The sequence below is a fragment of the Pristis pectinata genome, chromosome 1 (assembly GCF_009764475.1).
Source record: "Pristis pectinata isolate sPriPec2 chromosome 1, sPriPec2.1.pri, whole genome shotgun sequence".
NCBI classification, from domain to species: Eukaryota; Metazoa; Chordata; class Chondrichthyes; order Rhinopristiformes; family Pristidae; genus Pristis; species Pristis pectinata.
The window spans coordinates 85,972,489-85,988,126 of NC_067405.1; the positions used below are offsets into that span (position 1 = coordinate 85,972,489).

The window sequence follows — 15,638 nt, forward strand, 5'->3', positions numbered from 1 at the left end:
TAGGTTTCTGCTGGAAAATCCATATTAGTGCATACAGCAGTAGCAAGCCATTCATCCTCAGCCTGACCATATTCTGAGACAATATCTCCGCAGTTCAGGGTGAAGGGCTGGGATCTCAAACCTGGTGTTTCAGCACACCAAGATCACACACCTCTATTGGAAGTATGCAATTACAGCATGCTATCTTCCTATGTAGCCTCGTTAGTAAACGTGCAAACAGGATTTTATAATTAAAAATTGGACAAGGATGTCCCTGAAATATGAAAGCAAAATTTTGCAAATAGGAGAAACTAAGATTAATGGAAATTTTCAACCCCAATCTTCTTAGTTTACCCAAAATGATGATTAATGTGCAAACTATATTCAAAAGTGCTTATATAAAAAAAATCTAATCCCATAGTCATGATTGATAGACTGTAGCAGGGCAGTATCTGGATAAACTCAAACCTACATTAATCTTAAAATGTAGCTGCACCTAGTGTGGCTAATGCTATATCATATGAGGGAAGGTGCAGACTCATGAAGATTTCTTGAGTACACAGCTCAAATCCTTCTCAAATCTATGCTTTGTTAGGAGTGTGTTTATTTGTGCAAGAAGTTATCTGCACATTGATGATTACCATCTTTAACAAGCATTTTTTCCTCCAATGTCATGTCCAGATGAAAGGTCTATAAATATTGCACATTCATTCATTTGTGCTGAAATCCAGTCTCAGTGGCCATCATTGCTAATACCTGATCACGGCAACTTCCGAGTGCCCGAAAGCTAGCTCACGTTTTGAGCATTAGGGCTCTCAGAGGAGTCCTTGGCTTCCAGGGCAGGGTTCAGATGGGTCAGAAATAGGAGAGAAATTGGGTCATGGCCTTGTGTGTCATCAGCATGTTTAGAGATTCCGATGACTTTTGCTTTTTTCCACTTTTAGAAACTACCAGATAGGTATATTCTTGTAAAAACTGGAATCCAAACAGTTCCACATTCCTATGGAAGTCGATTGTTTACTCAGATCATAAGCCTTGAGAAAGAAGTCCTGATATCAGTCTGCACACCCTAAGGTCTACAACTGTATCTGGTGCTTTAAACCTGATGCAGCTAGGACAGCAGTTTCCTCATTTCAATTTCCATGTCAATAAAACATTAAAACAATCTTGGCCTCAGCATGACATTCCTACTCTCTTTTCTTGACTCACGCAGTTTAAATATCTGTCAGTCTCTGCCTTGAATATATTCGATGACTCTGCCTCTACAGCTCTCTGGGGTAGAGAATTTTAAAGAATCATGACCCGTTGGGAAAAGAAATACATCTGAAATGGGCAATGCCTTATTCTGAAACTATATTCCCCAATTCTAGATACGCTCTCAAGTGGATACTCCAATGAGCATAATAGGTCCAACCTCTCTTCGTATGTCAAACCTTTCATTCCAGCCTTTAACCCTCATATTAATGTTGAGCATTTTCTACCAAAAGAAAACTTCCAGGTAATTTGGCAGATTACTTTCATAAACCTAGCAAAATTCTGTTAGCCGCAAGTAGCCATCTACACACTATACATTTCACCAAAGGAATGAAAGCTGCGCTTATTAACTTTTGCTGGATATTTGACCACTCACCATCAAATGGAAAGTCACTGATGAGCTTGCTGGGCTGATAATGTGTCGAGATTTCCAAGAATGACAATAGTTTGTTTCTATATTCTCCCAACTCCCCTTCTTCCATTCCAGCAGGAACAGGAATCTCATCTACAAAACAAAAAGCAACTCAAGGTGATTATAATCAAATTGTTATAATCATACAAGTCATTAGAGAATGAAAAAAAGCCTCCATTTATTTACTATGTTTTATGACCCTCTTGGGGTGTTCCAAAGCACTTTACAGACAATAAAGTAACTGTTATTATATAATTTGGGCAAAGGAAGCTCCCTCAAACACCCAGATAATCTATTTTAATAGAACGTGAGGAATAAATACTGGGAATCAGCTTTAATTGCCTTGTTCTTCTTTGAAATAATGCAATGGAACCTTTTATACCTTCCTGGAAAAAACGTACTATGGATTGGTTTAACATCACATTCACAAGACAACACCGACAATGCAATGCTCCCTCAGTATTGCTCTGGTAATCAACTAAGGGTTTTGTTGCTTAGTCTCTGGAATAGGACTTGAACGCAGAACTCCTGAATCAGAAGTGACAGTACTATAAACTCTGCCATAAATGACACTGACAAAAATGGGCAACTTGGGGGTGATGAAGCTTCGTATGTAGGCTCAGAAATGACAAATGAGTGAGACAAAATATTCAAGACTAAGTAGTTCTGAATACAGCTTTAGACAGTTTCATTACATACAGTTCAGAATTACTTTGAACTTGTTGCTAGCTATTCTATATTGACTGGTTCAAGTGCATCAAGATTCTGATGAGAAGTGGCTGGAAATATGTTGCTCTCAATGGATTCTGTTGAGTGCAGCATTTTCAGCTTGAAAATCTTGCAGTTAAGACAGAAGAGGAAAGTAAATTCTCTGAAGTGGATAAAACTTGGTTCTCAAGAGAGTGTATGAAATGTCAAAACACCTTTCCCTTTTCACAGCCAGCTTCTTCAGGTATTTTCTATACAGCTGGGGGTTGCTTGCAATGCATCTTGGCATTATTGTAGTGCATTAATCAAACAGCAGAAAAATGAACAAAGATTATTTTTCAACAACCTCAAAGAAGGTTAGCCACAACAATAACATGGTGATGAGGCTTTCCATTAAAGGAAGCCTATTAAGGCTTTAGAAAAAGGTACAAAACAGTTTCACCAAAATGCTGCCTGGTATGAGGAAATACAATTACAAAGACATACCACAGAAGTTGGATTTTTTTTTGTTAAACCACCAAAGATTAGGGGGAATTTAATAAAATAACTGTTTCAGAAAAATTCCAGACACCCACTGTAACAGTTTATCCTCAATTCACTCTAGTCCTTAAATCTTTATTCCCTCCCCTCACCTCAGTTACTGATCCCTCTCGTAAGAGAAATATATCCTTGATATCTTCGAGGAGTTCTCCAACAATAACAGATTACTTTGCAATTAGAGCACTTGCCTCTCCATTTACTATTTAAATATTCTAGCACCATGAAATACCTTGCATATCCAGACTAAACACTAGCTGAGTGACTACTATGAGGCAGCCATACCATAACAGGAACAATGGAAAGATATTTGAAGGATTTTGAGTTAAACAACCCAAGTATGCTCTCTTATCTTTAGCACAATTAAACAAAAAGCTTGTAAAAGTGCCTTAAAATTGAGCCAGAGTGTGTCTCATTGTAGATGCTGTAAATGACAACAGAAATGCAAACAGCTGCTTGATATAATAGGCACGTTTAAATGCTATTATAATAAATGCTTATATAAAATATTTAATCTCAATTGCCCCAAAGAATGGAAAAATCTTGGTAGAGCATTAAAGAAACAACCTCTTTAGCCCATCCAGTTGGTGCCAACCATCAACCACTCATTTGCACTAACAGAACATTTATCCCTTTGTTTTAAAATTCTCTCAGCGTTCCCATCAACTCCCCCCCACCCCCCGACCAGATTCTACCACTCACCTACAGACTCAAGGTAATTTATGGCAGCCAATTAACCTACCAACATGCACTTCTTTGGGATACGTGGGAGGAAACCCAAGCTGTCACAGGAAGAACATGCAAACTCCAGACATACAGCACCCGAGGTCAGGATCTGGGTCTCTGGCACCGTAATCCGTAGCGGCTCTACTAACTGCGCCACTGTGCCGCCTAGCTATGCCACACTGTGGACTGAAGACGCCTTTCTTCCTATATCCTCTCACTTTCATAAATATGATAACTGCACACCCAGTAAAAGAGGTTAGAGGATGAAAGATATCAGAGAAAAAAAGAACTAAGTCAAATGATACAAAATTCAATGCCGCCTCACAGTATTACTTCATTAGATGTTAATTCATCTTTCACTTAAAATATAACCTTGTATAATTTCCATCAAAAAGAAGAAAGGAAAATGTGACAACTTAATGTTCTTGCTGTTGGACAGGGAGCTGTGCTAGATGATTGTTTACTTTTATTTCTTGCAACATGATGGCAAAGTGCTGCTGGTTTAGACGTAGGATGGCAGGGTGGAATACATATTGCTCTAAGATGCACCAAGTTTGGAAGCTTAGTGCAATATCACAGCAACAGAGATTAGTGAAATTCCCAAGCAAGTGCTTTCATAAAAGGACGGTTGAAAAATTGGCTACATAAACAAAATCATTTTGTTCACAACTCAGAAACAAAAAATTGATCTGCAGCACAGATCTTCTGCAGACATGGGCCTTACCCTCAGGTAGAGAGTTGAGGTAGTCCTTCATGAGGGCTTGCACTTTTTCACGGTATAATTGGATCAGGCAGTTGTGGAAGACTGACCCCGTTTCATCCCAAGTATAAATGATGTGTTCCTCGGAAAGAAGATGATAAACAACGATCATCATAAAGACCCAATACAATGGCTGATGGGTAAGGGGGCAATGGTGAGCTAGATCTCAGGCTTATGCCCAGAGCGATAAAATACTTTGCCAAATCTCACCATCTCAATTTACACATAGAATAATAGTGAGTTACAGGAGTAAAGTTGTGTCAGAGAGATCAAATTCCAGAGCATCTCCCCAGGAGCTGTAAAGAACACTGACAAACAAATTTCTAAAGCATTTATGTATCTTGAGTTTCATTTAATTAATTTTAAATGAGAAGGCAGCAGAGGAAAAAAGTTTATTTACTTTAAACAAAACACAAGCAATGCTGAATGAAGCAAGATGCTCAAAGAGGCTGTAGAAGAAAGGAAACATAGCAAGGTACAATTTGGTAATGAACAGTGGATGTGGCAGAGCAAGCGATGGAAGGCATGGCCAGGAGAGGACGCAATTACATCAGGTCAATGCAATTACCCACAATACGCTTATCTAAAAGCAAAGCACTACAGATGCTAGAAATCTGAAAAAACCCACAAAATCCTGGAGATACTCAGCAGGTTAGGTAGCGTCTAGGAAGAAAGAAACAGATTCTACATTTCAATTAATAACCTTTCATCAGAACGGTGAAAAGTTAGAGACAAAATTTTTAAGTGGTAGAGAAGGGAGGCAGGGAAAGAAAAAAATACAAAGAAAGCTCTGTGACAGAATGAGGACAAGAGAGATTAAGCGACAAAAATGGTGCAGAGCGAAAAAAAGATGGTAAGGGCATTTGTGGATAACAAAGGGTAGGTCTGGTGTTGATGCAAATAAGGGAAGACAAATTATATATGAAATTATTAAAAACAAGGGAATTGATGAATGCCTGAATTTGTTGAATGCCTGAATTTGTTGAATTTATTGTTAAGTTTGGAAGATCGTGATGTGCCTCATCAAAAGATAAGATGTTGTTTCTCAAACTTGTTCACTGGAATATTGTAAGAGGCTGAACACAGTTATAGTGCAAGGAGTACATAGAATTAAAGTGAGAGGCAACTGAGGATCACATTTGCAGACTTGACAAAGATACTCTACAATATAGATGTGTAGTCTGTGACTGGTTTCCTTATTCCTGAGGAGAAAACATTTTGACCACAAATGCAGAATACTAAATAGGGCAAATAAGTTGCTGCTTCATTAGGGGAAGACGTAAAAGGGTAGGTGTGATGCCATTGGCAGGGATATGGGCACTGGTGGATCGGAAAGGGCAAACCAGAATGTTCCAGAAGGCAAGCTACTTTTGGATTGCTAAAAGGGGTGCCACTAAACTTGCAGCATGAACATATTTATCTAAACCTACAATAAAGGGGTCAATTCACTGTACTATAATATCCAGGTCAGCTGATAGGTGGCAAGTAACATTTGTGCCACGCAAGTGCCTGGCAATGACGATATCGAAGAGAAAATCCAGCTATCACCCCCTGACTTCAATGGCATTACCATCACTGAATCCCCCACTATCAATATATGGAGTCGCCACATACACAATGTGGCTACAAGACAGGTCAGAGGCTAAGAATCCTGCTGTGAGTAATTCACTTCCTAACTTCCCAAAACCTGTCCACCATCTACAAGGCTAAAGTCAGGAGTGTGATGGAACACTCTCCACTTGCTTGGATGAGTGCAGTTTCAACAAGATTCAAGAAGCTCGATATTTTATAGGACATAGCAGTCCACTTGATAGGCACCCCATCCACAACCATTCACTCACTCCACCTTTGAAGCACAGTAGCAGCAGTCTGTACCATCTCCAGGATACACTGCATCAATTCATCAAGACCCCTTAGACAGCACCTTCCAAACCCACAACCTCTACCTAGAAGGACGAGGGCAACCAAAGTATAGGAACACCACCACCAGCTGGAAGTTTCCCTCTAAGCCATACACCATCCTGTCTTGGAAATATAACACCGTTCCTTCACTGTCACTGGGACAAAATTCTGGAATTCTCTCCCTAAAAGCGGTTCAAGGCGACAGCTCACCATCACCTTCTCAGGGGCAACTAGGGATGGGGAAGTAAATGCTGGCTCAGCCTGTGAAGCCCACATTCCTTGTATGAACATAAAAATGTGAAACCCATTAGATGGAGGCCTCTTCACACTCACAGGTGGACGGTGCTACTTTGAAGAGCAAGAGTTATCCCGGATTTCTGGACGAATATTTATCATCCAATCAACATCACTAACACAGATATCGCCATTATCACATTGTTACTTGTGGCAGCTTGCTGTGCATACTTCCAACATGACAATGATAACAGCAGCTCCAAAAGCATTTAATTGGCTGTAGTGTAATGGAACCTCCCATTTAAATACAAGTTTAGTTTTTATATGTCTATCCTGGTCGGGTCCTACTCTGTTCTCTGTCAACATGCATGACCTGGTGATATGGACATCAAATGAATTGAAAACAACTTGCCAAAACTCAACCGTGAACTCTTGACCAAATACTGAAGGAACAACCAGCAAATTAAAGGGACTGAAGTGTGGGGGAAGGGTGAACACCCAGTGACATATCTCCATGGAGTGTCACAAAATAGGCACATCATTAGGTGTAATATTAATACTATTTCTAGATATGAACAGTTCTTACCAGATATGGAGTGGCAAGCTCCTTGCAGCTCTCCTTCAGGAATTCCAATACTTTGTCTCTCGGTAGGTTTTCCACTTCAGGGAGATCCTCTGTAAATATCTAAACGAAGGCCAAAAGAAGAAAAAATGGACCAATTTGTTGTGCCGTCTGGTCAACTAATCTGGGTGCTCAAACTCTGAGCAACTCTGCTCCTGACAGACATCTCCTTGTCATGCCACATTTTGTGATAAAGTCCCATCATAGCGCTGCAGCTAAATAGCACAATCTCTCCTTAAAACTTTATCAGCCAGTGTCAAATAACATTGACAATTACATGTATAGCGAGCAGATGGCAGAACTCAACTGAAAGCTGATTATAGCAAAACATCGTTTTGATTTTAACTAAGGATCAAAACTAAGCCTGTTCCAAACACCTACCTTTAACCCATCTTCAGGACATGCTTTCAGGACCCAGAGAGAAAATTCAAAAATAATATTCAAGTTCTCTTTCCCTGAAAAGAAAAGAAACATATCAGAAAGCAGGTGAAGAAAAGTTTCTTCTGGAATACATCCATTGCATAAATTAACTGTAACAAGTTAAAATAAATCAAATTCCAAATGTAAAAACTCCAGATTTACTGGAAGGCTGCAAAAGGCTACTTGAAGCCAATATCTCCAAAAACCCTTCCTGTCAGCTTCAATATGAGACATTCTTTACTTTAATCCTAGGCACACATTAAGTACTAGTGCTGATAAATTCGAACAGAAGTGCTTGTCAGCAGCAAGCATCAAAGCTAACCCCAACCTGGTCTTCACTCAATGTCTGCATAAATGTACTATTACGTACGAGTCACTGGCTCAGTGACTCATACATAATAGTACACTCACTGGATCTGCAGCAGTGTCCTTCTTCACAGTCCAGAAACTTTGAGCCTAATTGCAACCTGAAAATTGCGGCTAGGAGTCAGAATAGGGAACTCACTAGGGAGCACTGATCCACCTTCTCAATTATTTAACTGGTTTCTTTACAGTGTTATTAGGGTTGCAAATGTGCAAGGTATCAGCAGTAACCATTATTACATTAATAATAATTACTAACCCAGTCTTTGCAGGTACTGCACAGTTCGCTCATGTCCTTTCAGTGGTGAGTTAGCTTTTTTTGCCTGATCTAGTAGGACCTGCAAAGCTGCAAGGAAAGCATAACAGTACATGAAATATTATTCAAAAACAAAGCAAGAAGTGGTAGACACAGCTATAATGGAAAATATAACTACAACACCAAAGCATTTAAAAGATCCCTTAAAATTTATGACAACATGCAATAGAGTAGGATTTTATCTATGAATATATAAATGGAAGGGGTGATGCAACTGAGATGCTTCAGATGATTAAACCATTCAACGGGATAGTTGGAGAGAAACTATTTCCTCTTGTGGACAGATTTAGAACAAGGGGCATTAAATTACCACTACACTGATTCCAGGGAACACTGTTTTACACAAGTGCAATCAAAAGCAGTTGAGGCTAGGCCAATTGAAAATTTTAGAAACTGAAATGAATAGGTTTTTGTTTGGCAAGGCTAATCAGGTTTATGGCACCATGGCAGGTAACTTTTTTGTTAATATTTACAGCATGTGCATTGCTATTGTAGAAGTCTTAGTAAGTATTTTGTAGATGGTACGCAGTGCAGCCAGACTGTGCCACTGCATGAAGGATGAATGTTTAGGGTGATAGCTGGGTGCCAATCAAGCAGGCTGCTTTGACCTGAAAGGTATTGAGCTTTCTGAGTGCTGATGGAGATACACTCATCCAGACAATTGTAAAGTTTCCATCACACTCATAACTTGTGCCTTGCAGATGGTGGAAAGACTTTGGGGTGTCAGGAAATAAGTCACTCACTGCAAGATACCAATTTCTGATTTGCTCTTGTAGCCACAATATTTATGCAGCTAACTCAGCTGAGCTTCTGGTCATTTGTGACCCACAACATGTTCAAGTGGGGGATTCAGTGATAGTAATGGCATTGAATATCACAAGTAGGCAGCATGATGCTCTCGAGCTAAAGACTACCATTGCCTGGCATTTATGTGACAATCTGACTTCCCATTTATCAGCCCCTGCTCAAATGGTGTCTAGCTCTTTGCTACACACTTTGCTTTTTCTCAGGAATTGCAAATGGAATTGAACATTGTGCTATCAATGGATCTCCTCATCATGATGGAATAATTATCACTGAGGCAGCAGCCGAAGGCAGTTGAACCCAGGACGTTGTCCTGAGGAACCTTTGCAATAATGCCCTAGATCTGAGATAACTGACCAACAACCACCTTTCTTCATGCAAGATATAGCTAATAGTGTTTAATCTTACTCCCAATGAGTTCAATTTTACCAAGACTCTTGTTACCACTTTCTGTCAAATGGTGGCTGATGCAATGGGTAGTCACTTGCACCTCTCCTCTGGAATTTACCTCTTTTATCTATATTTGGATCAAATGTAAAACAGATTGAAACCAAATAGTTATAGGAAAATCCAAATTAAGAAGCTATTGGTAATTAAGTTGATGGCATATTCTGTCACCTTTCTGGTGATTGACTAAATTATTGGGTGATAATTGGCTATTTATTATGTGACAGGACATACCCAAGAAATTTTCCATACTGTGGAGCAGATGCCAGTGTTGTAACAGTACTGCAAGTACTTGGGTACAGGTGTGGCTACTTCGGGAACACTAGTCTTCTGCATTACCTCTGATGTGTTCTTTCTTTTTACAGCCTTTTCTGCATTCAGGGCTCAGTTTGAATCAAATTGGTTGAAAACCTTCCCGTTTAGCAGGCAACATAGGGGAAAGCTCATCCATTTGGCACTTATGGCCAAAAATGCTTCAGTCTTGTGTTTGGCACCCAACCATTTGAGGATGGAGATTTTCTTAGACCTTCCCAGATCTTCCTCATTCACAACTGGATTTGACAGGCTGCAGCGCTTTGATCTGATCTGTTGATTGTCAAATCACTTACCTGCGTTTATTGCGTGGTATTTAAACACATATGTAGACTTGTGGTGTGCCCTTGCTGGATTAGCAACTCATTTATTAATATCAGTTGCTGCCTAGAATGTGTCCTACCACATCCTTATTGAACCAGGGTTGGCCCATTTATTTGGAAGAAATGGTAGGGTGAGAGATACGTGGGGTACGAGTTAACAGGTTATAATGGAATATAATTCTGTGATGATTTACAATGCCTCATGGTTGCCAGTTCCATTCTGAATCGCTCCCCATTTTGGAATGTGAAAGTGATGGTAGTGCCACAAAAGTAAATGGACGACATCCTCACTATGGACAATCCTACCAATACCATTGTGGATGGATGAATCTGCCACAAGCAAATTGAGGACGAGGTCAGGCAGGTTCATCCCTTGTGCTAGGCTGACACTATCACCACTGACAATACCTGACAACTATGTTCATCAGGATTTGGACAATTCAGTCACTGGTGGTGATACCTTGCTACTCGATGCTGGACATTGAAACCCTATCCAGAATGAATTTCAATCGGAGAAGTACAGCTTCATCAGCTAAGGAAGATGGTAATCAGGTGGCTAATTCTTTTGAGTTGTTAAGAGATCAATCATGAAGTGGATAACAGAACAGGCTCATCAGATGAATGTTTACTCCTGTTCCTATAAAACGAAATAGAACTATAATGGATTTAAGTTTATAATTTTACCTTTCTCGTGTAGACCCTTCTTTTCATAGAGAATAATCAGCTCGCTGTACTTCTGTGCTTTCTTCAGAACATGTTCACTCTCCTCAATGTGACAATGGTTGTTTTCCAGCCGTAACAATGGGGCCACAAGTGCCACATTAGTCTGAAACACACAGAGCCAGCATTCAGGAAGGAGGATGATGAGATCTTTTTGTATACTAATGACACAGCTCTACTTCACCATCATCTTTTTCATCGCCTCCACTGCCTTGTCACAGTACTTGTCCAATATCCAGTGCTGGAAGAAGCCATGATTTCTTTTAGTTAGATATTGGGAAGACTGAAGCCATCGTCTTTGACTTTCTCTACTATCTCCTAAATGTCCTCTCCATTCCTCTTGTTGACCATTGAAATCTTGACAATACAGTTAATCCTAAAATCAGCTGTTAATTCCAAAATGGCTCCTTCCCCAAAACCACCCTGTAAATATTTTCCATCTATGGCCCTGCTTCAGCCCATCTGCTGCTGTATGCCTTTGCTACTTCTAGATCTGACCATTCTGATGATAAATAATTGCAACAACTTCTGTCTCTCTATGCCTGCCCCTTCGCACAATTGTGGCAAATCTCCTAAAGGGCAGTGACAAAAAAAAGTGTAGTACAGTGCTTAAGCAGAGGCTTATAATCCAGCCACTTGTGTGTGCTCCCAATGCATGGATGAGAGTTCCTTCTGAATACTTATTCTCCACTTTTGGCAGTCATGGACCAGGGATGGAAGGACCAAGAGTCAGTCCAGGAAACATCGAGTACCTACTTGAACCTTTCCCTCTTTCTGCTGTGGCCACACATCTGTTTCAGAAGTCTGGTGCCAGGCAGGAGAACCATGTCGCCTGCCCAATGAAGCTGACTGATGAGAGGACACCTGAAGTTGGTTTTTGTATACTTCCCATGAATTTGGAGGATTTTGCAGAGAAACTGTAGGTAGTATCTTTCCAGTATCATGAGATGCCTATTGTTGGTAATTTGCCCACAACCTTTCATCAGAAGCAGTTCATATAAAATCCTGTTTTTCATTTTCTAATTTGTAACAAATCTCAATCACCTTTGGCTCCAATGCTTACCTCAAATTTAAAATTCATGCTCTGGCTTTCAAATCTATTGTCACATCCCTCCCTATCAAACCTTCCTTAAATAACAATGCAATGACATCTGGTTTCCTCCAAATTTTCCCTCAAGATCCCACAACTGGTGGCTGTAATTTGAACTGTTTTACCCCCAAGCTCAGAAATGTCACCACTAAACCTTTGCATCTCTCTCTCTCTCTCAGCTTTGAATATTTCTCTCTCCTCTAACTTTTCCAAGTGACCAGGTTTATGGTTAACTGTGCTAATATCTCATGTGGTTCAGTGTCATTCTTTGTATTAACAACCACTTCAGGATGTTTTAATGCATGAAATACACCATATAAATGCAAGTACTGTTGATGCAGTAAGGTACCGATAGAAGCCAAAATATTGTCAGAATGCTAGAGTGGAAGGGAATAAAGGGAATTTGTGTCTCAAATATAAACATATTCAGATGAAATCTCCATCTTCATTGTGGGGAGAAACAAATGCTGCAGGTCAAAATTTAGAAAACAATCTTGTTTAATTGAAGATGATGTTTATTGAAACCTATGGAACTAAAAGGAGCAATGATGGATACAAAACTGGCTAACGGACAAAAGGAGTGGAAGTGAATGGTTGTTTCTCAGCATATACACATACACACACACACACACACACACACGCGGGTAAGAATTTCAAATTTTAAAATCACAACTGTAAATAACAAGAAAGACAGCTAAAGGCTTCAGAAAGGCAGACAGGTGTAATGGGCAAATAGTAAATGAAATTTGCTGCAAGAATGAAAAATATTTCAATAGGTGGAATAAGCAGATGTAAAGTGAACTAACAATCTCAAATTGAATGCAATATCAGAATAACCCGGTGGCCTACCAAATTCAAAGAATGGTGTACGCAGACAAGTTGGGAAGGTTATCAAATAGATTGTATGGGACACTTAGCTTTATTAGTAAAGGCACAGATTACAAAAGGAAGATAAAGCTCCACAAAATACTTTAATTTGCTTCTGAGGGAGGTCCCTTAGCACTGAGGATGACTTGATTCTGCTCAGTTTTTTTTCTGGATTCTGAGGTAACTGTTGAGAATAATATGGAAACTGTAAATATTTCCACAGATGGAGCTGGAGATGTCTGACAGGACAGGGGGATGGGTAGTTTATGAGGTCATGTGCTTCTTCTACTACTTATGCAAAGATTCTATGTGCTTCCGATACATGAATTTAAGGTTCTCAATACTTTCTCAAGTGCTCCTTGTCCTCATCACTTTTTTTTCCCCAATCTTTCTCACCACAAACATCCTTCCTGTGGGAGTATAGCTAATTCTCAAAATTAATGGCAAACTTCATCCTATGGTGACTACCCTCTAGAAACAAAGTTACAACAAAGCTAGTAGCCAAGCTGCAGAATGTAGGTGATTCTGATGTTTGTGTATGCTCAGAGGCCAAGAAAGTCTTTGTCGACTTAGTCTCTCCGAAGCTTATCACTTGCAGCTTGAGGATTACACTTAACATCTGCAAGATAAAGGTCCTCTACCTTGGCATGGACGAGTAGGGCTGAAAGGCCTGCTTCCATGCTGCGACTCTCCCAGCCAGCACCTGCTGCACAACACCACCCACAATGTTGAAAGGTAAAAATAGAATGGTTCAGTATGAGGCACTGAGTCAACATTTCAAAAGGGAAAAGGAGGTGCAACATTTCATTTGGACAAACCACGCTACTAAACTGCAACACTGCCCTACTCACTTGAAGGTAACATTTTAATAATGTTGTGTCAATAATCTGGAGCAATTTTTTCTTTGACTTGATGGTTGGCGTTCCTTCCATGAGTGGCGAAGTGGTAGAGGGATCTGAATCATGCAGCTGTTTAACCAAATGCATTCGTTTCTAGGAAGATTGACAAAATTATAAACAATATATTAATAAAGCTTTACAATGCCATAAACAAATTTGGCTTTAAACCCACAATGTAGCTTACTACCACATCACTACAAGACTCATTCCACAGTACCCAGTGAGTGTCCACCCATCATTAGGTAATCTGCATGTCTTCTCACAAGAAGGGACAAGTCACTTTAAATTTAACTGTACTTGCCCTTAACAGATAGAATGCCCATCTTTCTGCCTGAATCCAAACTCAGGTGCATTCACTTTAGTGTAGAACATCCAGGTATTCCTGACACTGTTGTTCTATGTGCAATTGCATCTTGAGTTGAACCAACCTTTCAATGAACCCTTCAAATATGACAGGTCACAAGCCCCCAGGAGCATTCATGATATATTATTTTAAAGTTATTCAGGCCCTTACCAAGAAGGGACATTTACCTGGGTCAAGTAGTCTATGAGTGCTAAGTGTGCTTTCTCCAGCTCTGCAGTAGATAGTGTGGGAAGAGGATTTGGATACTGAAGTTGTTTCCTGAAGTCAGCCGGCAACAAGTCTGGGTACAGCCCAATCACATGAGTGGGATCTGATGAATCAAATACATTTAATAAATAGAATATAATTCAATTCCCTTTGGAATCCAGAATATCCAAAAACTTCAGTGTATATCTATAGCTTTAAATATGTCTGTATTAAGTGCTCCTTAAATATAGTTAATATTTAAGATCCAAATAGTTAATATTTCAGATTTTTCATGTACCTTCAGTTTGGAGATGACACCATTATGAGCTGCTTCTCTCATTTCTATCAAGTTATTTAGTAAACAGTACTACACTGCTCCTTCTCACGTTCAAACCAAGACTCATCACTTTCTCAGAACTTCTAAATTATTAAGTCCCTTACTACTACTTTTTGCTCTCTACTTCCATTATACCCATTATGGCTTCACCTAATGAACATTTCTGATTATAGAAATGGAAGCAAGAATTAGTAAGAGATTATTAACAAGAGTTTCAACTTCTTTCGCTTATTTGCATGCTCTTATCACTCCTGGCACTGTCCTGCACTGGCTCCTGGTTCATCATCAATTTAAGAATAATATAGGCATGCTGTTACCTGTGCCAAGCTTAGCAAAAACCTGCATGGAGTCATCAAAGCGCTTTTGGCAGAACAGATTGAAAGCAAAAAGGTTCTGAATGTGATGAATCTGTTGCCACTTATCACTGTCTGAATCATCCTTCATTTTCTGAAACAAAATGGCAACTCTTCAGACAAATACTCAAGGATAGGTGGACAGTCATTATTAGCAAACACCATAGAGCACAGCACACTGAAGCATGAACCAATTGGCTTATGACAATTTTGGACTGGAAACAAGTAAACAAAGTACCTGGCTTTCTTTTGTAAATGTCCTATGAACTTTAACAATCAAAATATTCTTGTTATCCTGTGATGTAGTAAGCCCTACGATGCATGCCTTGTCTACGAGAGGGCACCCAACATAATTCAGGACTTATTACAACCCATTAAGTCCATGCCAGCTCCAATCAGTCCCATTCCCCCTTCTTTATTCTCCCTCTAGCCCTGTAACTTACTCTCTCTTTCACATGCTCATCAACTCCCCCTTTAATACTTTTGCCACTTACTTACAAAATGGGTAATTTATAGTAGCCAGTTAACCTACCAGCATGTCATTGGGCTGAGAGGGGAAACTGGAGCACCTGGGGAAACCCAAGTGGTCACAGCGAGAATATGCAAATTCCACAGGGATAGCAGAGGTTAGGATGGATGGGGTTGTAAATCAATATTCAATACAGTTGAAATAATATTAAAAATGTCTTTCTAATATTTTTAC

At 39.7% G+C, this 15,638-nt stretch overlaps 1 protein-coding gene across 1 annotated transcript in view; it reads right to left on the reverse strand.

Moving 5' to 3' along the window:
- Positions 1–15,638, reverse strand: part of vps39 (VPS39 subunit of HOPS complex) — an 81,093-nt gene that overhangs the window by 20,915 nt on the left and 44,540 nt on the right. Inside the window, exons 11-19 of the mRNA XM_052010606.1 lie at positions 14,900–15,029; positions 14,227–14,369; positions 13,648–13,788; positions 10,804–10,945; positions 8,177–8,263; positions 7,516–7,589; positions 7,099–7,197; positions 4,341–4,458; positions 1,610–1,738 (exon numbers count right to left, since the gene is read on the reverse strand). Of these exons, the coding sequence (XP_051866566.1) occupies positions 1,610–1,738; positions 4,341–4,458; positions 7,099–7,197; positions 7,516–7,589; positions 8,177–8,263; positions 10,804–10,945; positions 13,648–13,788; positions 14,227–14,369; positions 14,900–15,029 (1,063 nt within the window). The remainder of the gene's footprint in view (positions 1–1,609; positions 1,739–4,340; positions 4,459–7,098; positions 7,198–7,515; positions 7,590–8,176; positions 8,264–10,803; positions 10,946–13,647; positions 13,789–14,226; positions 14,370–14,899; positions 15,030–15,638) is intronic.